Source organism: Spinacia oleracea, chromosome 1 (genome assembly GCF_020520425.1).
Source record: "Spinacia oleracea cultivar Varoflay chromosome 1, BTI_SOV_V1, whole genome shotgun sequence".
Taxonomy (NCBI): Eukaryota; Viridiplantae; Streptophyta; class Magnoliopsida; order Caryophyllales; family Amaranthaceae; genus Spinacia; species Spinacia oleracea.
The window spans coordinates 110,862,246-110,885,710 of record NC_079487.1 but is presented as its reverse complement, the minus strand read 5'-3'; the positions used below and the strand labels follow the sequence as shown (position 1 = coordinate 110,885,710).

At 35.4% G+C, this 23,465-nt stretch overlaps 3 protein-coding genes across 4 annotated transcripts; 2 read left to right on the top strand and 1 right to left on the bottom strand.

Annotated features, from left to right (window-relative positions):
- The first annotated feature begins 204 nt into the window (after positions 1 to 204).
- LOC110801694 (putative ABC1 protein At2g40090) lies at positions 205 to 13,019 on the top strand. Its single transcript, XM_022007096.2, has 12 exons — positions 205 to 458; positions 1,725 to 1,879; positions 2,049 to 2,174; positions 4,075 to 4,170; positions 4,300 to 4,400; positions 4,644 to 4,680; positions 9,067 to 9,285; positions 9,613 to 9,724; positions 10,895 to 10,986; positions 11,112 to 11,291; positions 11,488 to 11,601; positions 12,549 to 13,019. The coding sequence occupies exons 1-12, from the start codon at positions 275 to 277 to the stop codon at positions 12,765 to 12,767; spliced, it is 1,635 nt and encodes a 544-aa protein (XP_021862788.1). The 5' UTR covers positions 205 to 274; the 3' UTR covers positions 12,768 to 13,019.
- A 2,460-nt stretch (positions 13,020 to 15,479) lies between these two features.
- LOC110801684 (GDSL esterase/lipase WDL1) lies at positions 15,480 to 20,026 on the top strand. Its single transcript, XM_022007084.2, has 6 exons — positions 15,480 to 15,852; positions 17,055 to 17,132; positions 18,447 to 18,587; positions 18,907 to 18,983; positions 19,067 to 19,216; positions 19,617 to 20,026. The coding sequence occupies exons 1-6, from the start codon at positions 15,742 to 15,744 to the stop codon at positions 19,828 to 19,830; spliced, it is 771 nt and encodes a 256-aa protein (XP_021862776.1). The 5' UTR covers positions 15,480 to 15,741; the 3' UTR covers positions 19,831 to 20,026.
- Positions 20,027 to 20,413: 387 nt separating this feature from the next.
- On the bottom strand, positions 20,414 to 22,669 carry LOC110801670 (putative cytochrome c oxidase subunit 5C-4). 2 transcript variants are annotated; one of them, XM_056839652.1, is made up of 3 exons: positions 21,568 to 22,669; positions 20,616 to 20,817; positions 20,414 to 20,500 (listed from the first exon to the last, which is right to left on the bottom strand). In XM_056839652.1, the coding sequence occupies exon 2, from the start codon at positions 20,811 to 20,813 to the stop codon at positions 20,619 to 20,621; it is 195 nt and encodes a 64-aa protein (XP_056695630.1). In that variant the 5' UTR covers positions 20,814 to 20,817; positions 21,568 to 22,669; the 3' UTR covers positions 20,414 to 20,500; positions 20,616 to 20,618. The 2 variants fall into 2 exon arrangements, with proteins under 2 accessions (XP_056695630.1, XP_021862753.1); XM_022007061.2 differs by having other exon boundaries at positions 20,414 to 20,817; positions 21,568 to 22,660.
- Between the last annotated feature and the right edge of the window lie 796 nt (positions 22,670 to 23,465).

Here is a 23,465-nt window from a genome sequence, read left to right as displayed (position 1 = left end):
TGAACACATAGTTTAAATCCAAAGAACATATAGTTCAAATATTTCACTTGTACATTTACATTAAAATTATTCTCCGTGTTCCTTAGATTATCAAAGAATTTTCATCATAATGTACAATTAATAACTGTGCACCCGGGTGTATGATTCAAATATTAGAGATTCATTCAAAGGAGAAATGAGAACAAAATACGGAGCATACAAGCCTAAGTGCATGCTCAGCAGTCCAATAAATACCAGCCCATTCAAAACTTAATTTTGAAGTCGCGGTCTAAAAATGGCCACGCGATCTTTGTGGGGAGTGGCGGCGAAGTTAGTGGCGGCAGGCACCGCCGTCGCTGGTGGAACCGCCGGCGCCGCAATCTTAACTTCCGACGATCCGCCGTCGACTCTTAAATTGTGGACCAATGTCCCTGTACGCCTCTATCGCGACTCTTTCACCGCCGCTAGTATCGCCTTCGGTACTCCTCTAACCCTCTTTAATTTTTCTTGACTAGGTGTTATTTTTGGATCAGTGGTTCCAATTAGGGTTAAGATTTCCGTTAGTTCTGTTCTTTTTTCGATTTCCAGGCGATTCGGTTCAGTAATTGACGAGCTTAATTTTGTGGATGTTTGTTTTGCTGGGATTTTGAAGTTGGATTTGTTGTTGAATTTTTGTTTTTAAAGCGATTAGGGTGATTTATTGTTGTAGTTTTCATGATCTTGTGTTGTGATTAGATTTTTGCAACTTTCTCATAGCTAATGTCTCATTTACCTCATTACAGTATGTTTACTCAAAACTGAAATGTTGAAAGAGTTGGGTCTTTGGTATTACAGGAGAACTCGCGAAATGCAAGTGTTATGAGTGTGCTTTTATTTAGTAGATGACAGAATTAGAGTTTAGGAAAAAGTATTGTTGTTATTATTGATGATCACAGGATTCACAGCAAGATACAATATATATAGTAAGCAATAATCTAGAACCTTCATCAGGTTGTTAGTACAAGTTCCTTTTTAATAAGGGAGTCTGTTATAACTAATGCCATATAAGCATGCTGACACGGAAGTTAGTTGTAGTAGTAAGAACAAGCATTGTAGTCACTGATCATTCATCTAACAGTAGATGAATACGAAAGGAAAAGGTTTTCATTTAACGGAAGATATAAAGAATATAATCATGTGGAAATCACCTGTTGTATAATGGCGTTGTTAAGGGTTGATATGATGGTTATGGGAAACACTGAATATGAAGTTGTAATTTCATGGATCTTTTATGGTCTTCTTGTTCCACCAACAGAAAAGTTGGTTTTCATCTCAATATCAGATATTCAAATCATTTTTTATCTAATGAATTCATGGATCATACCCTTTTGGAGTTTTGGGTGCTGTCGCCTGTCCGCGAAGCTATTACTACCCTTATATTCAACCCATCATTTAGTACACCATTAATGAACTAGAGGTTCCGGTCTGTGAGATTACTCTGGAATTTTACACCTTATGCAAAGTGCAGCAGAAGTTTTAATGCTTGTTTCTTTTCTTTTTTTCTTCTTTTTTTGTTTTTTCATTTTCCAGTTTGGCACACACATTACTAATGCAAAAAAATACACTATGTCTTATTCTCGTGAGTTGTGATTATTTACTTATGTCATGAGAACAGTCCTACCAGGCTATGTTGTCTCATATGTAGTTTAAGGTATTGGAATGTTAATGTTTTGTATATTTGACTGATTTCTTTCTGCATGGATCAGATTATGAATATTCGCTGTGGGGATTACCAGAAGGTAGCTCTGAGTATTCAAAAATGAAACATGAAGTTCATCTTAGAAGTGCTCATAAGCTTCAAGATCTATGCTTCAGAAACGGAGGAATATATATTAAGCTTGGTCAACATATTAGTCAATTGGTATGCCCTATACTCTCTAGCATTGATGACAGAAATCAAACTGAATTTTCTACTTGTGATAGACTTGTAGGCTTGGCATGAGTATGTCTAAAAGACTTGTTAGAGGGCATGTATGATTTCATTGTTTGTTTCTACAGTTCTGATGCTTTATCTTTTATCTCTGAGTCAGGAATATCTGGTGCCTGAAGAGTATGTAAAAACGATGAGGGAGTCTATGTTGAATAGATGTCCGGTTTCGTCATTTGATCAAGTGTGTGATGTCATTAAAAAAGAGCTTGGAGGGATGCCAGATGAAGTATGGTCATCTTTGTCCTTTTTCTCCCCGGAAACCTTTATTAAGAAAAATTTGTGCATGTTCCTGTGTATTGTGTATCTTCTTCCTTGAGCTCATAAGTTGCTATTTTACTCTTAGTTCTTTCTTCTTTTATGTTTTCTATGTTCTTGAATAAAAGTTGAGATAGCAAACAAATGGGTATTTCGAATGTACAATAGCACATTAGAGAGAAGCACCACCTAAAAACTATAGGCTTCCATTAGGAGAGTGCCAGGCGGGGAGGAAATGTAATTCTTAGTTTAAGAAGTATGATTTGATCCAGGACTTGTCACTGCTTTGAAATAACGACAATAGGAGAGCTTATTCTTTTGGATATATTCATATAGAGTAGTTCTAAGTACCCTTTTGGCATGGTAGTTCCTGATTCTTGTGGGGTCTTTCCTAAAAAAGGCTAGGCTGGACGAGGTGGGGTTTTGGAATGGTGCTTGAACGATTTGACTTATCCTTTTCTGGACTGGCCGACTGGGGGCTGATTTTGTTTCCTAAGCTAGACGAGATGACCCATCTAATAGTAGGGTTCTATGGTGGAAGAGGTGTCTATTTAAGAAGAGCTCCTGCTACATTCTTAGAGGGGATGAACCGGTGATAGTCTTCCTTTCCCCTCCGAGATCATTTGTAGGTCTAAGTCTTCTACAAAGATTTCTTTTCTTAATTTTGGGGACTGTTACCAAAAAGACCACACCAGAAGACTGAAGCTTTTAAAGGATTGCAGGAAGTGAGCTGTGAGTGATTTCACAAACTCAATGACCTCAAAGACTGAAACGTGGGGGTATTTGCCTTGATTGTCCTCAGCAATTTAATCCCTTGTCTTTGCACCAAAAAAAAGTAGTTTGTTGCTGCATCCGTTCTCCCCTACCTTTCTTTTATTTCTTTCTTTGTTTCTTCCTTATACATCTTTGAAGTGGTTAGATGGGTATTGAATTTAATAAAGGTTCAGTATCCCTCTTACCTGAAAAGAATGTCATCATTCACCTTATAGCAGTTACTCTCTGAGGATGATAGGGTTTCTGATAAACTCATATAGTGTATTAGTGTTGTTGTGGAGCCTAAATGTGAAGCCTGCATAACTATGGTGTTTGGACTTAGGAGTGCGGGGACAGACGTATATGACTATGTCTGCAGAAATTATGTGTGTCAAGTTATCAAGTTGTCAACTGTATCAAGTGTCAGTGATTTGTTGGAATATCTCACGCTCATGGCTTCTAGCTTATACAGGAAGGAGTAAATGGGCTATCTCCTGTTATTGGGTGAGGCTAAGCACTCCTGTACCTGTCTGTGGTTTGGAGAATAGATTGCTTAACTACTCCACGTGGAAGCCTAATTTCATACTGTTATTGGTATTCCCTACCATCCCCTTCTTTATTAAGGAGAAAAGGGAGTGGAGGGAGCAAGGTGGTCCATTAATTGCTTCTCCAGACACTCTTTAGTTATTTATTTATATTCAAGATAGTTTCCCATTTGAACCATCTACATTGGCGTATGGGCCAGCCAAATGCGGCAGGAAGTTGGGCAGATGATGTCCTCCTAGTGGATCCCTCCTGCCTCCTCTCCCTCAATGAGATCCAAAGTCCATACCACTGTTCCCAGGGAGGAGATTTAGAGGACAATCTTTCTCCCCTTTTTGTTCTTTGCTTCTTCCAACTTCTTGGCAGAATTATTTTTCCCAGTAAGATGAGGGCTTACTTCACTCACTCGTATTGGTTCCCAGCCAAAAGGCAGGACACAGTGCAAGTTGATTCCCTCCTATGACTCTATGAGGAACTGGAGCTCAAAAATTTATTTGCTTCTTAATGCAACATACTTGAAATCTGTACGGTAGCAACACGTCAATTACAACTGACTTATGCCCTGTTATGTGCAGATTTTCGCCAAATTTGATCCTGTTCCCATAGCAAGTGCTTCCCTTGCACAAGTTCATGTTGCACATTTGCGTAATGGCCAAAAAGTCGCTGTGAAGGTTTCAACTTCCGTACTATCAAATTAGTTGCCATTATGAATCTTGCAAAATGTGGATCCAAGTACTAAGTCTTAGTGTTTTTTTTTATATATAATAAATAAATTTCCCTGTTACTTTTCTAATATCCAGGTACAACACACTCACATGACGGACACTGCGGCTGCAGATTACGCAACTGTAGAGTTGATTGTTAACACTCTGCATCGGTTTTTTCCCAATTTTGATTATAGGTACTTTGAAGTATTTTACTCTTGCTTCTAGCTAAGCTTAAATGTGCAAAATTACCCAAACTCAAATTCTAGTATGGTACCATGCTAAGGTAATTTCTTGAAACATGTTAAGAGCCAAGGTTAGAATCACGGCTGCACATGCGTACCTGTTGATGCATGAGCACTGTATCATGAATAATAGTACATTACAGTTCTTGGACTATAGACACCATTCTAATATGCCAAGTCTATTGCCTTGTATAGGTGGTTGGTTGCTGAGGTCCGTGAAAGCTTGCCTAAGGTATGTTGCAGAACTTGAATATAATTACATTTTCGGAGTGAGCACTCTAAACAGTTGGGAATGTGGATTCTTTGTGTACATAGTGTGAAATAATACTTCATAATAAAAAAAAATGACTTAGTGAGAGAGAGAGAGCTCACATGGGAAACTAATTAGAGAGTGTGTGAGAGAGACAATTAGTGGAGGGGCACACATCTGAAGGGTTGATTGGGTTCGGGGGGCTGAATTTTCTATTTAAGGTAACAGGTACTACTGCAGAGGATATTAAGGATGGTAGGATTACAATTGACTGTTTGGCAATTAGAGTTTAGCGTTTAGTTGTTTACTGTTAGCATTAACAGTTAGGTAATTACCTTCTTTTTTAGTAGATTTAACTTGCAGATTTGACTTGTTGTTTGTGTAAATGTGTTTGATAACACATAGAGGTTTGAAAAAAGCTGTGACTATTTTATTGTGTAAAATGACATTTATGACATTTGTCTTTTATTATAGCATTTATTAAATTTTGTTAGGTAAGAATAATTATTATGGATGAAAATATTTTTACAATGTTATATTAACACTCCTCTATGCATAAAGTTGGTGAAAGGAGCTTTTTCAAAACTGTAGGTTTTAGCTCAATCCTCTTTTCAATAATCTTTTTTACCAATCACCCCTTTTAGAGGTTTTAACTACTTAAACCCCTCCAAAAGTGGTACAGACCTCTAAAAACCCCCTAAACCTCTCTTTACCAAAAAAGGCCAATATAAGGAGAGAGCAAGGGCATTATTGGTTAAACCACTTTACGTACTTTGACATTTTAACCTTTATTGCAAGACACGAATCGTCAGCAATATGAGTATATGAGTTATATTGAAGGATGGAGTTATGATTTGTCATGAGATGTCATTATCGATTGAGGTTGTAATTTTTCTTTATTGATATGCCTATTCTGCAATTCGACCGGCTTTGTTATACGGTATGGAATGCTGGGCAGTGAAACATTGTCACGTGCACAAGATGAATGTGGCGGAGATGCGCATGTTACGTTGGATGTATGGGCATACATGAAAGGATCTTTTGAGGAATGAGATTATTAGGAAGAAAGTAGGGGTTGCACCGATAGAGTTTAAGATGATGGAAAATCGTTTAAGATAATTTGGACATGTAAGCAGAAGATCAGTGATGCCCCGGTTAGGAGAATAAAAGGGTGGCACAGTGATAGAATTGCAAGGGGTAGGGGAAGACCTAAGAAAACTTGGAGGAAGGTGATTAAGCACGATATGAGCTTTCTTGGAATTGAGGAAAATATGGCGTTGGATAGGACAGTGGAGGGAGAGAATATACATTGACGACTTCATTTGACTTATACAGCTACCATGTTTCTGTTTTTTTTTCTATTTTTTATTTTTATTTTATTTTTAAAATTCTTTTAAATTTTTTTAATTTTACATGATATTTTGAAATGTACTTATTTTACTTATTCATTTATTTTAAACTTTACTTATTTTTTATTATCTCTTATAATATTTCTTCTATAACATATATATATATATATATATATATATATATATATATATATATATATATATATATATAGGGGAGGGATCCGGTGAGAACACCTCCTTATGTGAGAAAACTTCTTATGGTGAGAACACTTTTACACTCTCTATGTTCTATATTTGTTCAACAATGTTCTAAATTTTCAAACTCATGTTCTAAATTTATTCAACCATGTTCTAAACTTATTTAACCATATTCTAAATTGGTTCAGCCATGTTCTAAATTTATTCAAGCATGTTTTAATTTTATTCAACCATGTTCTAAATTTGTAAGCTCATGTTCTAAATTTATTTAAGCATGTTCTAAATTTATTCAAGCATGTTCTAAATTTATTCAAACATGTTCTAAATTTATTCAACGATGTTCTAAATTTTCAAACTCATGTTCTAAATTTATTCAACCATGTTCTAAACTTATTTAACAATGTTCTAAATTGGTTCAGCCATGTTCTAAATTTATTCAAGCATGTTTTAAATTTATTCAACCATGTTCTAATTTTTTAACCTCATGTTCTAGATTAATTCAAGCATGTTCTAAAATTATTCAACCATGTTCTAAATTTGTAAGCTCATGTTCTAAATTTATTCAAGCATGTTCTAAATTTATTCAACGATGTTCTAAATTTGTTCAACCATGTTCTAAATTTGTTCAACCATGTTCTAAATTTGTAAGCTCATGTTCTAAATTTATTCAAGCATGTTCTAAATTTATTCAAGCATGTTCTAAATTTATTCAATCATGTTCTAAATTTATTCAATCATGTTCTAAATTTGTTCAACCATGTTCTAAATTTGTAAGCTCATGTTCTAAAATTATTCAATCATGTTCTAAATTTTTAAGTTCATGTTCTAAATTTATTCAAGCATGTTCTAAATTTATTCAAGCATGTTCTAAATTTATTCAAACATGTTCTAAATTTGTTCAACCATGTTCTAAATTTATTCAAGCATGTTCTAAGTTTATTCAAACATGTTCTAAATTTATATTTCGCAGCCACCAAATTGAACTCGATTTTAATTTTTGGAATTGAGAAATCAATTGAAATCGATTTTAATTGTTGAATTCAGATTTCAAAAATCGATTGAGAATGCCGATTAAAATTCGATTTTGAAACCTCCTAACAATCAATTGACTGATATTAGAATCAAAGAAATCAATTTAGAACATGAAACTGGATAAATTTCGGATTAATTTAGAACATGAATTCGGATAAATTTACTGATATTAGAATCAAAGAAATCAATTGATTTAGAATCTCAGAAAAACGAAATCGATTGATTTAAAATCGAAATCGAAATCGAAGAAACGAAGAATCAAAGAAACCTAAATCGAAGAATCAAAGAAACCTGAGAGTTCGAACTCCGATTCGCGAACCACAACCACCGCGACCGGTGACGAATTTCTGCGAGCAGCGGCGAGCGGCGTGAGGAGAGAAGAAGCGGCGGCGTAGAGGAGAGAAGAAGCGGCGACGTAGAGGAGAGAAGAAGCGGCGAGAGATGAGCAGCAACGGCGATTGGCGAGTGGCGATTGGTGAGCTGCGGCGAGACGCGAGAGATGAGCGGCGGCGAGCTGCAACGAGAGGTGAGAGATGAGCAGCGGCGGTGATCACCGGCGGCGATCAGCGGCAGTAGCGATCGAAAAGGGAAGAGAGAGAGAGAGTAATTGAAGGGAGAGAGAGTAACTGAGGAGAGAGAGAGGAATTGACGGCGATGATTTATTAAATTAGGGTATTTGTTTATAAAAATTACGAAAATACCATTATAGAAAGTGTTCTCACCGTAAGGAAGTGTTCTCACCGTAAGGGAGTGTTCTCACGAGAGCCTTCCTCTATATATATATATATATATATATATATATATATATATATATATATATATATATATACACACATATATATATATACACATATATTTCTCTTATCTTACTTTCATTAATTCCACTTTTTCTTCCTTGTTTTTCTTTTTTACTTCCTGCTCCTTTCTAGTTTGATTGGTGACAATGACGATCTCCTACGACGATTCATGTTAGCCGACCCCAAATCATTTTGGGACTAAGGCTTTGTTGTTGTTGTTGTTGTTGTTGATATGCCTAATATTAGGGAAGGGGAAATCAAAATGGAATCGTGTGGCTATAAAGATTGTCGTTTGTCGTTCTTTACACATGGGTCACCTTTACATAATAGGTTTTATTCTTTTCTCCTGAAGACAATGATGGAGACTCCTGATTTTGGCTGTCCCAAAGAATTAGGATTTAAATTTCTCTAAATATGCTTGAAATCTCAGTGAAATTTTACATATCTAGGAAAACAATGCAATGAATGATATCTTCATATGTTCTATACTTCCATGCAATGTCTATTAATGATTTTGGAGATGGGGCATTGGAGAAATAACCAAAAAATATACTCTCTGGACATTATTTACGGACACTAGAGTTGATCTACCTTTGTGACTGATTTTTTTTTATAGTGGCCTCAATGGTACAGTGTCCTGAGTTGGCTTTTGGTCTACAATTAGGTTGGGATAAATGCTGCAAGGAAACGTATATCTACAGTCTACACAGGTTCTCATTGGATTGCTATTTGATGATAAATTTGAAGCAGTCTAGTATTTAGATATCTTGAGTTTACTTCCTATAGAGCCCACCAATTAAGGAACTCAAGACTAGAAAGAAAAATAATTTGGTTCTTTGAATGGTTATCACTTATCTATTGTTCAAGTTTATCTTTTTAACTTCAGTAGGATATTAATATTTACACCATATGCACTTGATTTGAATGTTAACTGGAGCTAATTTTGTTAGACCCAAGAAACCTGATTATAATATTGTTGTCATGTTTATCAGGAACTAGACTTCTTGGTGGAGGCACAGAACAGTCAGAAATGTGTGCATAATTTCAGGAAACTATCACCACATATAGCAGACAGTATATATGTTCCATTGGTCTACTGGAATATGAGTACCAAAAAATTGTTAACTATGGAGTTTATGGATGGTGTCCAAATTGATGATGTGAAGGGCATTCGGAAGATGGGAGTTCAACCATACGATGTTTCCCGACTGGTAATTTTCCTGATCTTGAAACACTAGATAGCATGGGATGGTCCTGAGGTCACAAGACCTCCGGTATAGCTAAGGCATGGCTTGATCCTGGCGTTACATGAACTCTGGTTCAGTTCTCATTTGTATAGGAACTTTTTTCACTCTGTTAAGTTTTGGAGTTGATAACTAATTTGATAGGGGTCTAAATTAAGGTATCTGATAGTTTGGTTTGTTATATTGGACCTTCCTGTATTCGTTTCTTTTTTATAAAAAAGTTCTTCTGTTCCATATTTGTACTTCAACCTTCGGCATTGTCTATTATGATTGATGATTTGTAATTGATTGCAGATTAGCGAGGCTTTCGCTGAGATGATTTACAAACATGGATTTGTGCACTGTGATCCACATGCAGCCAACTTGATAGTTCGTCCATTGCCTTCAGGCAAAAGAAATATATTGGGTAAACTTTGTCCATATACTTTCTTGTATTGCAAAAATGTTGTGTGACACATTAACTGGCTTGTCGAACTTTGGGAGGGAGATTGTGTGTGTAAGGATTAGATGCTGGTTAGGGGAAAATATAGACAATCACTTGGAGAACACGCTGAACACCCTGATTGCTAGGTTAGACCAGCTTACTGTGGCGTAATATCTGTCCAGCATGGTTCAGGGGTCAGTCCGGTATCTGGAACTGACCGTAATGCCAGCTTATCCCAGCGGGGTAGCGACCAATGTTCATGTCTGGGTTGAAGTAGTTTGGTTTGATATTCTGTCTTTCTTTTGTTGTGCCGAGTATTTTGGTTTATAGCCATTTGTAGATTATTATTAATCATGGTTTTTATTGTCTGAAATTGTGTTGGTGGACTTTCTCCGGGGATGAGGCGACCTGGTCTAACAAGGGATTCCAACTCTTTCCCCTTTAGTAGTAGAGATTTGTTTTGTCTGAAATATGCATCTGGAGCCAGGTGTTTATGCGACTTATGGCATAGTAGTAGAGATCTATTATCTTTGAAATGTGCATCTGGTGCCAGGTGTTTGATGTGATTGTCACATATGGCATGTCAGTGGTCCTTGAATGGTACTACCATCTAGTTCATGTCCTAATAGTTGTAATCAATTGTGTAGCTCTACTCTTTTTTTTGTGCTATCTTGTGGCCTTCTCAATTTTGAATTTGGTTTGTTCTTGAAAATCTGCAAATGTGGCTTTTGGCCGTTTGCATTTTTCTTAGGATAAATTGTGCATTCATGTTTCAATGCCCTGAAGCTTTAAATCTAGCAAATTCTATGTATCAATCCATGTGCTGTTGAACTTGAAAGGCTTTAATTGTAAATCCATCTTGCTACCATACTGTTCATCATTGGCTCAGCTTGACCTTATAAAAAATCATATTTGGCTTGTTATCTGTAACCTATTTAGTATTTACATTTATACCGTTGGTGCTGAATTCCACTGTGTATTATATATGATTTTTCTCCAAAATGTGGGTGAATCTTAAATTGAAAGTGTCCCTCGTGTGTGTAAATACATAATGCGTATATGTTTGCATAAGTGCATATCTTTTTTTGGCTTTTCATCATGCATTTATCCCTGTATTGTCTTCCTCTTCTGACTTCCGTTCCTTTTTAACAGGCAAGAGAAAACCACAGTTGGTACTTTTGGACCATGGTCTATATAAAGAGCTGGACGTTGATACCAGAATCAACTATGCTGCATTGTGGAAGGTTTGAAATCTTCCTTGCTTATCTTAAATTTAAAGTTTCATTCCAAGTGTGATGATTCCTTGCTTATATATTTGGAGGGCATTTAGAACATTGGAGACCTATCTTATTGATGATGTGTTATGTAGGGGTTGGTGTTTTCTGATGAAAAAGCTATACGAGAAAATAGTGCAAAGCTGGGTGCCGGGGATGACCTCTATGCACTATTTGCAGGTATTCTGACAATGAGGCCTTGGAACAGGGTCATTGATTCCTCAGTTGATCATTTAGTGGTACAGGGGACAGACAGTGATCGATCCGAACTCCAGGTAAACTTATTTATTGTAATGCTTTACCTTTTCTCTTTTTCTTAAGAGATTTTCCTGTATAAAGTGTTGATTCAAGTTTAATACGGAGTATAGTTGATTAGGTCTTCCTAATTAACTTGCACATACTTGCTTGGATTGCTGCTGTAATTTTGTTCATGTGATGGTTTTCTTTAATGGATTGTTGTTGCGATTGCAGATGTATGCATCCCAATACTTCCCTCAGATTTCAGAACTTTTAAGGAGGCTACCTCGTGTAATTTTGTTGATGTTGAAGACCAATGATTGCTTACGGGCGGTTAACAATGCTTTGGTATTGCACTCAAACTTTAGATTCATGTGATAACTCCTTTGTTGTTTCTAGTATTTTCTACTGACCAAGTAGATAAACATAAGCACGAAAGGGTTCCTTGTATATCTGATGAATTGAGTTTGTGTTGATAAAAAAATGACTATGAGTACACGATTCAGGTGTAAGTGTCACCAGGTTGTGTTATTACACCTGTTATCAGATGGTTTCCGGACTTTCTGTTTTCTCTGGTGCTCTTTTAATTGTCAGTAATAGATAACTGGTTGTATTCGTTAGGAAAAATTGTCTAGTAACTAATTCATTAGGTGCTGAGAGATACTGGGGGAAAATGACCAGAGGGGAGAATTTGTAGGTTCATGGAACCATTCATAGTTAAATCACATTAGGTGTTGGTGGTCAGTTCATTTCCTTTTTTTAGAAAAAAGGGGTAACTGATTTTCTGAGGTAGACTTTGCTGACCCTTTTTCATCTTTCTTGGTTCAAATGCACTGAGATACGTACAAAGTATTAGTTACTCTCTGTACTTGAGTGGCCACTTTCAAAACTTCACGAATAATGAAGTAAATGATTATATATGGATGCACATCCTGGTCTTAGGTGCAGAATATAATTTTCAACAATGGGTAAAGGGACATCTTTGCCAAATTTAGATACTCCCGAGTCCCTTCAACCCTTGGGAATTTGCTAGAACGAATGAACCACATTCAAAGTTCTGCATTATAAGGACAGTGGGTACTCTTAAAAGTACACAAGGAAAACGCTGCTCTTCTAAAAACGGAGGAAGTATAGGCGTGTAGCTTTTCCAAGGGCATAAACTGTTAGTAGTTTTTATATTTTTTATGCAATCGTATAATTATATTAAGCGTATGTCCTGAATAACTGTTGGTTGTTTTTAATTTTCTGTTTGACAACGGTCCCAAATCTAACTTTAATTATGATTCTTTGTTCAGTTGCAAGGATCATCTTTGGAAACATTCTTGATTATTGGTCGGGTTTCTTCCGAAGCAGTCATTGAGGCAAAGTTGTTGAAAAAGAAATCTTTGTTAACATGGCTAACTGTCTGGTTGGAAGGGATTATCTTAAGAGCTCGACTTCTGGGGATGCACTTTGGTATATGGTTGTTGCAAGTACAGAAATTTTTGCTATATAGAAAAGCTCTGGGCTGCTGAATGCTGGTTTACACATTTGTATGCGTTCGATTTTGTTTTAGTTACACAAACCTATTATTTTGGGCCAAGCCAACTGATTGATCATCATTTACAGCCATTGTTTAGGAATGCAATGTGCATATAACATTCATTATTCGAATTTTGAACAACCCCGATAGCTGGATACGAGGGGTTCTTACACTGTAATTAACAAGCATAATTATAAATTATGAATAATGTATTGTTGCTGTTGCTGTTGCTGTTGCTGTTGAACCATTTTTGTTGCCTTTTGGTTCTACTTTATTTTACAAGTAGGTTTTATGATCCTAATTGAACAACTATACACATGATTTTTGTTTTCACCGATAAGACCTTGACCAAGTGATGTTTGATCTTATACTTAAATGCTTTCTCCACTACATGTGCAGTACTTGTGCTTCTTAAGCTTACGTTCTCATATTTGGATTAAACCAAGACACCCAAATATATAACAAAATCTTTGTCGAGATGATACTTGTAACATACTAACATGTACTGTGTAATTGCGTATACAACAGGTGTGATGCATAAACCAAATAACAATGTTTTGAAACGTAATCTAACGTTCTGATCTCTTTCGGAATTGTTTCGATTTTCTGGATGTTCCGACGCACCTGTTTTTTATGACTTTGTAGAGGTGCATAACCTGATATAGTAATGTACTAATGTCACTTAGCTGTGGCTTTCATTAGTCCCATTTTGGCCACTTTTGGTTGTACTTGCAGTTTCAATGTAGTACTAACTTTCAAGACCAAGTGCATGTGCTTACTTCTCAGCTGCCATTAAAGTATGCCCAAGTTTGGTGGAGTATTAATTCACACCATTCGAAGTAATTAATATGTTTACCGTTCCGGTCTAGCCAAACGTTAAAATACGGGTTATCAAGCTAATAAGTTCATAAAATGATTTTGTCCTACAAAAAAGAGATAGTTCTAATCAACACAATTACTCATCCCCCCCGGTTTATGTAGGGCTGTGCAAAAAATTCGGAAAACCGAAACCGAATTCGAAAATCGAAAAAATCGAACCGAAAAAACCGGGTAATCGAACCGAAATAATAGGGTTAGGGTCAGTCTTTTTGAATTTTTAAAAAAACCGAACCGAACATGCGGGTAACCGAACCGCCCGAAATTACAATTTTTTTTGTACTTTTACCCATTTTTCCAGTAATACTTTTTAACAATATTTAATTTTTCTATTTTCTCTGAAATTTCCCTCTCAATTTTTCACTTCCCTCATTTTTCTAGTAATACTGTTGTTTTTGCTGTTTTGCTAATGTTGTGATTGATGTTGGATTTTGCTCGATCTATTACTGTTGGATGATGTATTATTGTTGTTTGCTAGTGGTGTATGATTTTGTTCTTCCATTTTTTTTAGTCAGTCTATTTTAGTAGATATTTAGATTTTTGTACTTACTTTATTTGCAATTTTTATAGAAAATATTTCATATTAATTTGAACTATTACCCGACCGAACCGACCGAAAAAAACCCAAAACCCGAAAAAGCGGGTACCGGTAGTTATGGATACGGTTTAGGGTCGACATTCTTGTAACCCGAAACTAACGGTTATCCGAAATAAATTCATAACGGGTAACCGAACCCGATTTTGCACACCCCTAGTTATGTACATAAAATGGCATGTATTTAGACGTGTATAAACATTAGTACATGTATAAGCCTACTTTTGAGTCTTTTGACTATTGAGGACTCAATGTCCCCTTTTCAGTACTCCCTCCATATTTATTTAAGAGATACACTTGGTTGGGCACGGGTATTAAGAATAAGAATTGAATGACATAAAGTAATAAAACAAGTGGGGTTGGATAGATATTTTAATGAGTAAAACAAGTGGGGACCATGTCATTTTAGGGGGTGGGAGGTGGGGGTGGGGTGTAGATATATTATTTAATTAGATGGTGGGGTTGATAAGTTACTAAAAATAGCAAGTGTATCTCTTAAATAAATACGGCCGGAAAAGACAAGTGTATCCCTTAAATAAATACAAAGGGAGTACTTCCCATTTGAGAAAAAATGAAAAAGGGAAGCTATCAATTATTGTTGAATGTTTCTAATAATCAGAAAATAAAAGGAGAGGTTAATAATAGAGGAAGCTTCCCATGTAAAAGTGGTCCCCAAGGCTTTGTTGCAACACAACCACCTGGGTTTCCATTCCCCTTCAAACAACCCCACTTGTTAATTAATTTTAATTTTTTAAAAATCGAGTAAATTAGTGTAAATAGCAATTAACGATTAAATTAGTGTAATTAATAATAAGGCTTTTTTAATGTACTATAATTAATGATTTACTCCGATTAATTAAATGGTAATTATTTAATTATAATTATTAAATTTTGATTGAATTAATATTATCTAATATTAATGTGTTGAATCAAATAATTTTTATTAATATTGGTGGAGTATGGAGAGTAGGAGGGAGAAAATGTAGTGGGGTATGAAAAAGTAGGAGAGAAAAGGTAAATGGGGGAGGTTAATGAATGTAGGTATGAAATTGCGAAATGAAAAGGTTATGTGATAAAGTTAGTGAAAAATAATGTGGAGATGCTCTAATGTGTAAAATTTGTTTAAATGAAAGGAAAAATTAACATTTCAAACCCAAAATAAAATAAAATAAAATAAAATAAAATAACTTAAATCAAGTCAATTACTCATCATTTAAAATGTTGAACTCATCCATGAGTATTGACTATTGAGTAGTGATCAAGTTGCATAAGAATGAATGAAATGGAGGTTGGGTAGTAGAGAGAGAGTAGAGACATAGAGTTATGCAATGCATTGAATATCCCACCAAATTGTGTATCCTAAATTACTTGTATTTATTCACTTCTTTCCACCCACTTTCAACCCCCACTATATTTCCCAAACTCCTTTAATTTTCTCCTTGAATCTTCATCTTCTTCCTCTCAAACTTCACTGCAAATTTTCCCTTTACAAAAGATGGTGGGACCTGCCAGACCGCAGTTCGTGCTCTTCGGGTCATCAATTGTTCAATACAGTTTCAGTAATGGCGGCTGGGGCGCCATTCTCGCTGATCTTTATGCTCGCAAGGTTTATATTTGGAGCATTTAGTTCATTTGTTTTGATTTTGATTGTTTTGTGTTACTTTTAATTGTGAAATTTGTTGTCTTTGGTGCTGAAATTAGGGTATTCATGAATCAATGATCTTGTGGAAGTTGTAATAAGTTACTTCTTATTTGATTGAGAATGATGGCAATTATTTATTTTGATTGATTCATTATGTCACTATGTGTTTCATTGTGTATGTGAAGTTTCATTGAGATTAGGGTGTTTTTAGTTTAAAGAAGTTTGATATGTTGCTTGATGGTCATTTTTTGAGCTTCTTTTGATCTTTTTTATGGAAGGTTTGTAGTTGTTGATAGCCAATGAATTAGTCAACGTACATATCAGAATAATATTTTCATAATTAGCATAATATTTTCATAATAAGCAAATATATATTAGGCGTGTAATCTTCACCTTGCATAGCTAATTAAAGGCTAGATTCTAGGGCCTAATTAGCTATACAAGGGGAAGATTACAGTGAACTTGGGATATGAAATAGGATTAAGCAGTGTAGAAAGATGATTGTGATACGATAAGGGGAGATGCTTCACGGGTCTATCATTGTTATTGTTTGTTGCCATGAGATGGAAAATGTCACCTCAATTCTCGATACTTAGTCCCTATCGTATGGTACACCAACACCCGTGTCACACTAGAATTACGCTTTTTAGATTAAAGACACTCCTCCTAGCCAACAACAATGCCATGTTAGACAAGTTGTCGGGAAAGTAACTTCTAAATGACCATTTTCTATTTTAATTAAAGGAAGAGGTGGTTGATTAGTGACCCATTCGAACTATTAATGCTAGTTCTTAAAGAGGTGTTTGATTAGCAAGGTTTAAAGATGCACTGTTATAGAAAATGACTGAAATTTAAGGGCAATGTAGATGTGATTTCTTAAGAGTTCAATCATTTCATGTCATTATCGAGCTAGCTCTTGAGACGGATTGGTAGGAAGTTGCTATGTGGAGGAATGTATGATGGCTATGAGTGACAATCTTAATTAAAGTACTTTGCAGCTATGTTGGTTCTTATTCCATGTTTAATTAGCTTTAATATCCCCACCTCTCGCCCAGCTCCATCATAGTCATTCCATATGTCCTCTTATCTCTTGTATGTTTCTTGCAAATAAGACTGGTTTGTCCTCGCTTGCTCTTATTGAATCTTGGCTTTTTGATATTTTGCAGGCAGACATTCTTGTGAGAGGATATACTTGCTGGAACTCTCGCCGTGCACTGGAGGTCCTTGATCAAGTCTTTCCAAAGGTGATTCTCTCATTACTGTTATTCTTTAGGTTGCAAACAAAAACTTTCGACCCACCTCTTTATGTCAAATCTAACCGTACATAGTCTAAGTACTGTGAACAGAAAACTGAATGAATGTTACAGCATGAGAAGGTGTGATCTTGTAGAAACTATCAGAAAATGATGCACAAGTGCAGTGCAAAGGGTATTTTCTGGTTTTAGATAGATGTTATAGACAAGCTAATGTGTCTTTGAATGTAAGGGGTACCGTACAAAGAGAAGTATGGGTGTAAAAGTTATTGCTGTATTTCCCAGGAGATAAAATTAGAGCCAGGTACTTGGTAGAAATATGTTATTTGGAATAGGGCAGGAATTATTTCATGTCTTGTCACTCTTGGGTTTTCTCTCTAGGAAATAGTCCATGGAAGGCTCATTTGACATTATCAAAATACATGCAATAGTGAGTGGGATTTGGAAGTTGAATGTTTGATTTTATGATCTATTGTATCCTTGGCCTTTCTATTATCCCTTTAGGCTAAAGCGTTACTGCCAATTCCTTTTTTTAAAAAAAATGGAGATGGTTCTGTGAGTAGTGGCTAGCAGGAGACTCATGCTCATCTCAGCGGATATGTTTGTGCATGAGTTGAGCAATTTGGGTCTGAAAAAATGCTATTGTAGCCTCTGAGTTCCCTGCAAGATGGATTTCAAAGCCGTAGAAATGCTGTTCATTGTGTGTGTGTGTGTGTGTGTGGACCATCACTCATCAAGGAGTTGGTGCCTCGTACTACTAATCTGTTGACAACTGTCAGTTCCTAATTGCTTGTCCTGTTACAAATATTTCTGTTTTCTCTGAAATCGCCTGTGATGAAATTACTTTTCTGGCTATGCACTGCAACAATAGTCGGTTTTCAATTCGTGAATCCATTTACCTTAGTAGGTTAGTTCTGCTGTTTTGTGATAGTCTGTTTCACTAAGGGAAGGGATAATAGAAATCTGTCCCTCATCCTGCCCACAGTCCCACCCCTCTCTCCCCCTCTATGTCCCCCTCTTGCTTGTGTCACTGTCTTTGTCTGTGAGTCTCTGTGAGATGAATGAATTTTTTACTTGTTAGAAAGCTTTTCTTTGTTTGAAATATGGTCGGACTTCTTCTAGAAAGTATGTTACAGATAATGTCTTAAGCTGGGTTTGTTTTGTGCTATACTCCACATTACAAAATTTGTACTGCAGTGCCTTAGATCTTCATTCCATGCTGATCTTGTGTATTTAACATCGGTTTTTATTTTATTTTCCCTTGTAGCTAAAAGTTTGACCTTGATTTAATGTTCTTGATTCTAGGATGCTGATACTCAACCTTCACTGGTAATAGTATACTTCGGAGGTAATGATTCAATGGGCACCCACCCGTCAGGTCTCGGCCCTCATGTGCCACTTCCCGAATATGTTGAGAACATGAGAAAGATTGCCACTCATATTAAGGTGTTGCTTCCTTCTTCCCTAATCCCTATTCAATATGTTTAACTCATAGGCTGTGTTTACTTCATGTAACTATCAATTAATTGTATAAAGCATGTTCTTGAGGCTTTGAAATAGTCTGACGTTCTTTCATCAGTCTTAAATTTTGCATATCTTATGAACCTGTTCATGTGATGAGGCTTCTCTTAAGATTCAGGAACTATATGTCAGAACTATATTTCACCTGAAGGACTCATTTTAATGTCACAATGCATATTATCTTGACTTGGATCTTTTTCGCTTACATATTATTTGAAGTCTAACCTAAGCATTTGAAATTTAGGGTCTTTCAGATACAACTCGGATTATTTTCCTAAGCAGTCCTCCGGTGAATGAAGACCGTATTCGGGAAACCAGAAGGTTCTCCTCTAAGATGTTTTGTTTTGTTAAACTTTTATCAAATCAGGTTGCTAATTCTGCAATAGGTATTTCTGTTGAACCAGTATATATCTATCGGATCTAATTCGAACGAATGAACGATGTCAAAAGTATTCTGAAGCTCTGATAGAACTGTGCAAGGAAATGGATATGAAAGTGGTTGATCTTTACACTGCAATCCAGAGGAAGGATGACTGGTTGACAACTTGTTTTACGTAAGTTTTTTTTTATATTTAACCAGTTTGATAACTTTCACTTTCTGCAGTAATCCTGAATTACTTTCACATGCATTTCACATTGAATTATACTTAGAATCCTTTCGATGAAAACCCTGAAACAAAGGATTACTTTATTCCTCTTCAAAATGTTACTACCTCCATCTCAATTTTATTTCCTCTCTTTCTAAGAGGTTAAAGCTGAAAAACATTAGCCTTAGCCTTACCAATGTAGAACATTTTTTTGGAATTCTTCTAAAAGACATCAAGAAAATATGAGAAAGTTCGAAAAGCTTCAACATAATATGTGACGAACTTGTTAATTGAACGGAAGAAGTATATTTATATCTGGTTTAGGAAGGTAAGCAAAGTTAATGTGTTGGAAGTTGTATGTGGGCAGAGATGGAATACATTTCTCTGAAGAAGGAAGCAAGATATTGGTAGAAGAGATACTGAAGGTGATCAAGGAAGCAGATTGGGTGCCGAGTTTGCATTGGAAGTCCATGCCAACTGAATTCTGTGAAGACTCCCCTTACTATATGGTTTCTATTGATGGAACTCAAACGCTCAACGGATCTGACTGGACATTTCACCGGGATATACAGTGGGACTAAACTGGTTTAAACTTGGCGGGATCGAGTATTTTCAGAGGAAATGGATGAATGGCCATGTACTAGCTTATACTTTACCTTGATTGTACTTTTATTGTACACAATGAACAATCATGGATTGATCATTTACTCATTTAGGCTTGTGTAGTTTTTTGGAAACTTTGTGGCTTAATAGTTACGGAGTATATAGCTTGCTTAATATGTTGTACGTTCTTGGTTGATTGTTGACAACTACTCTCATCTTCGGCGAAAGTATCATAACAAAGTTGTGCATGTTCTTGTAACTAGCAAAACTTTGCTTGAGCCAAATACACGCAACCGAATGACTCATCAAACACGAAATATGACCCGAGTTATGCCAACATGAACCACCGCGTTTGCCATCAGCAGGAGCTGAGCCATATAATGACATAATGCATAGCTATTCTTTGGCTAATTTCTCTATGCATCTAGCTTCGTAGTCAAAGATCAAAGAACTGGTACTCAAATTATAAAGAGTAATTGATAAGGGATCAATTTTATTATAGATAAGAAGAAGGGACCTATTGAACCAGCATCTATCACAGGACGCAGGTTGTTAACCAGCTCAGATACGCAAGTTTTTACTTGAGCCACTCCCAAATATTTTACAAGCCAGCTCTCTCATACACAGTTTGGCATCCACCTAAAATATCTAAAACAAAAATAAAAATCCTTAGTACAGAGTACTCATTCCAATGTTTTTGAAATTTGAACTACTAAAGCAAACAGACAGCACAAAGTGGGGGAAGCCAGCAAGTAGTGGTAACCTCTTATTCATCTTCTACCACAACGCTAATCTGACCCTTCTCTAACAAGTCGTAGAACTCTTTGGTTCTCCTTTGATTATTCCAATGGTGCATCTTCCATAACAGTCCACACCCAATGCCGAGGGTTATTCCATATATTATCTCCTTTATTACGCTCGGATTCTTGGAAGCTACATGTGCGATCCTCTGACCACCCATCTTTCTGCAATACATTTACATACCAAGTTTTCACAAATTCCATCTTAACCAACTTGTCTACACAATATGACCATGGACAAGCCAACAGTTTTACATACAAATGTAAGGCCTTTCAAGTTAATTTTGGTGGCCGGATCAAATGACATTTTCGTAAATAATTAATTTATTTAATTACGAAAATACATTAAATGAAGGTCTCAAGTACAGCCACATTGCTTTAAATGTGGATCACATGTACAGTCAATATTGTATTTTCGTAATATATCAACGAGACAACAACTATATAACATACCGTCAACAACTAGCAAGTAGCAATATACAGTAAACATCTATTAACACTTAAATCTACAACTATACATATCCAGTCAATCAATTGCAAATAAAACAATATTGCAATTTTGTATACATCAGCAATCATAAACTATACAGTCTAACGACAAATAATACTCCAAGAACTACAAATATCAGTCAACAAACAAGATTATATTACCTACAATTTCCAAGCAAAATATTTACAAAATTACCATTTGATTGGAAGTTTTCCAATCACTAAGATTAACTCGGAATTTCTTATACAAGTGTACTAATTATTGGAATTTGTAAAGAAAAATCTTAATTGCTCTATATAAGAGACTTCAGCGAATTAGCTTATTAACTGGTTAGGTGGTAATATCTTAAAATCTTCATATTTAAAATTTTATGTAATTTAAACCAGAAATCAGTAACTTCGGAGGCTAGAGAACTGAGTATATACCTGTTGAGTGTTAACTCAGTTGCCTAAGCCAGAAAGAGAAACTCTGACGATGGAGAAGACACCAAAGTAATTTCTGCCAATATTTTTAATTTTTTTAAGTAGAAAATCTGAAACTAGGCTGGGTGTTGCATCTTGCATGTAATGTTCCAGTTTCCGCCGCTACGAAGCATGCACTATGCTAAACACGTGTTACACTCCTTTGCCCACTCTAAGCTATTCGTTGTCCAAATGCTAAGTAGGCTCTAGTGCTCTGATAGTAAAGATGGCTGTGGCCCGGGCTGATTCGAAGTCCGACCCGATACGAAAAAGTCCGATCTGGCACGAGCACGAGCACGAAGTCGTGGGTCGGGTCGGGTCTGGGCTTTAATTTTTTTGGAAAAAACACGACAAGACACGACACGACAAAACACGCTAAATTTAGTAAAATTAGCATTAGACACGACAGTTCGGCCCGGGCCAGCACGAAAGCCCGTGGATTTGGCCAGGCTTGGGCCTACCAAAACTGATCCGAAAAACAGTTATTCTAACTATAAGAAAATTGCTTGACCCAAAATGTACTCAAGATTTTAACCTAACCCGAATTGAATTGATCCGATAATATTGTCCAATTATAACTATTTTATAATAATAAGCATATAGGCCAAATCTAATATATATATATAAAGGAGGCATATTTGCTGAATTATTAGAGCGCCACATAGGATTATTAATGGTTTCGGCCAATAAAAAATAAGATTTCTAATTTATTGTTGAATTAAAAAAATCGATTGCCACGTAGATAATTAATTAGGTGCCACATAGATATTTTAATTAATTAATTACTAATATATACAATTCCATCTAAAATCAAACACTATAATAATTAAAAAAATAAATCTAAAATAAAATTCATCCAAAATTAAACACTAATCTAAAATAAAATAAATAAAATTCAATTTAAAAATCAAACATTAATCCAATAAGCATATTTGCTGAATTATTAGAGCGTCACGTAGGATTACTAATGGTTTCGGCCAATGAAAAATAAGTTCTACTTTATTTTTGAATAAAAAAAAATCGATTGTCGCGTAGATAATTAAATAGGTGCCACATAGATATTTTAATTAATTAATTACTAATATATACAACTCCATCAAACACTCTAATAATTAAAAAGTAAATCTAAAATAAAATTCGTCAAAAATCAAACACTAATCAGAAATAAAAAATAATTTAAAATCAAACATTAATCCAATATTAGAGCGCCACGTAGGAAATCTAATGGATTCGATCAATGAAAAATAAAATTTCAAAATTAATTTTGAATTAAAAAAGTCGAGTTCCACGTAGATAAATAATTAAGTGCCACGTAGATATTTTAATTAATTAATTATTAATATTATGCATATACAATTTCATCCAAAAACAAACACTCTCATCATTAAAAAAATAAATCTAAAATAAAATTCAATGCAAAATCAAAAACTATTCTAATCTAATACCAAATATATAAAATTGGTTTTACCAAAAAAAAAAATATATATATATAAAATTGGTATATACATAAGAATTTTATTTAAACTTAACCATTTAATAGAAACCGTGCATCGCACGGGCTAAAATCTAGTAATGTATATGACGTATTCTATCCCAAGCTTATTCAAACCCGAAATCAACTCTATGTATTCTTCATTCAAATTAATCCAATCTAAATACAATTTAGATTACGGATTGCCACCTCTAACTATTAGCGCTTTTTAGCCTATACAAGAAAAAGAAAAGCAATAGCATCACCATTTATAAGCCTTCACTTGGTGTAATTGAATTTATTTCTACAATGACGAGTCCTTATGTTTTAAACTCATTTTGAGACTTAGACATCTAAGGGTGAGACTCTTTTAAACTCATTTTGATACTTG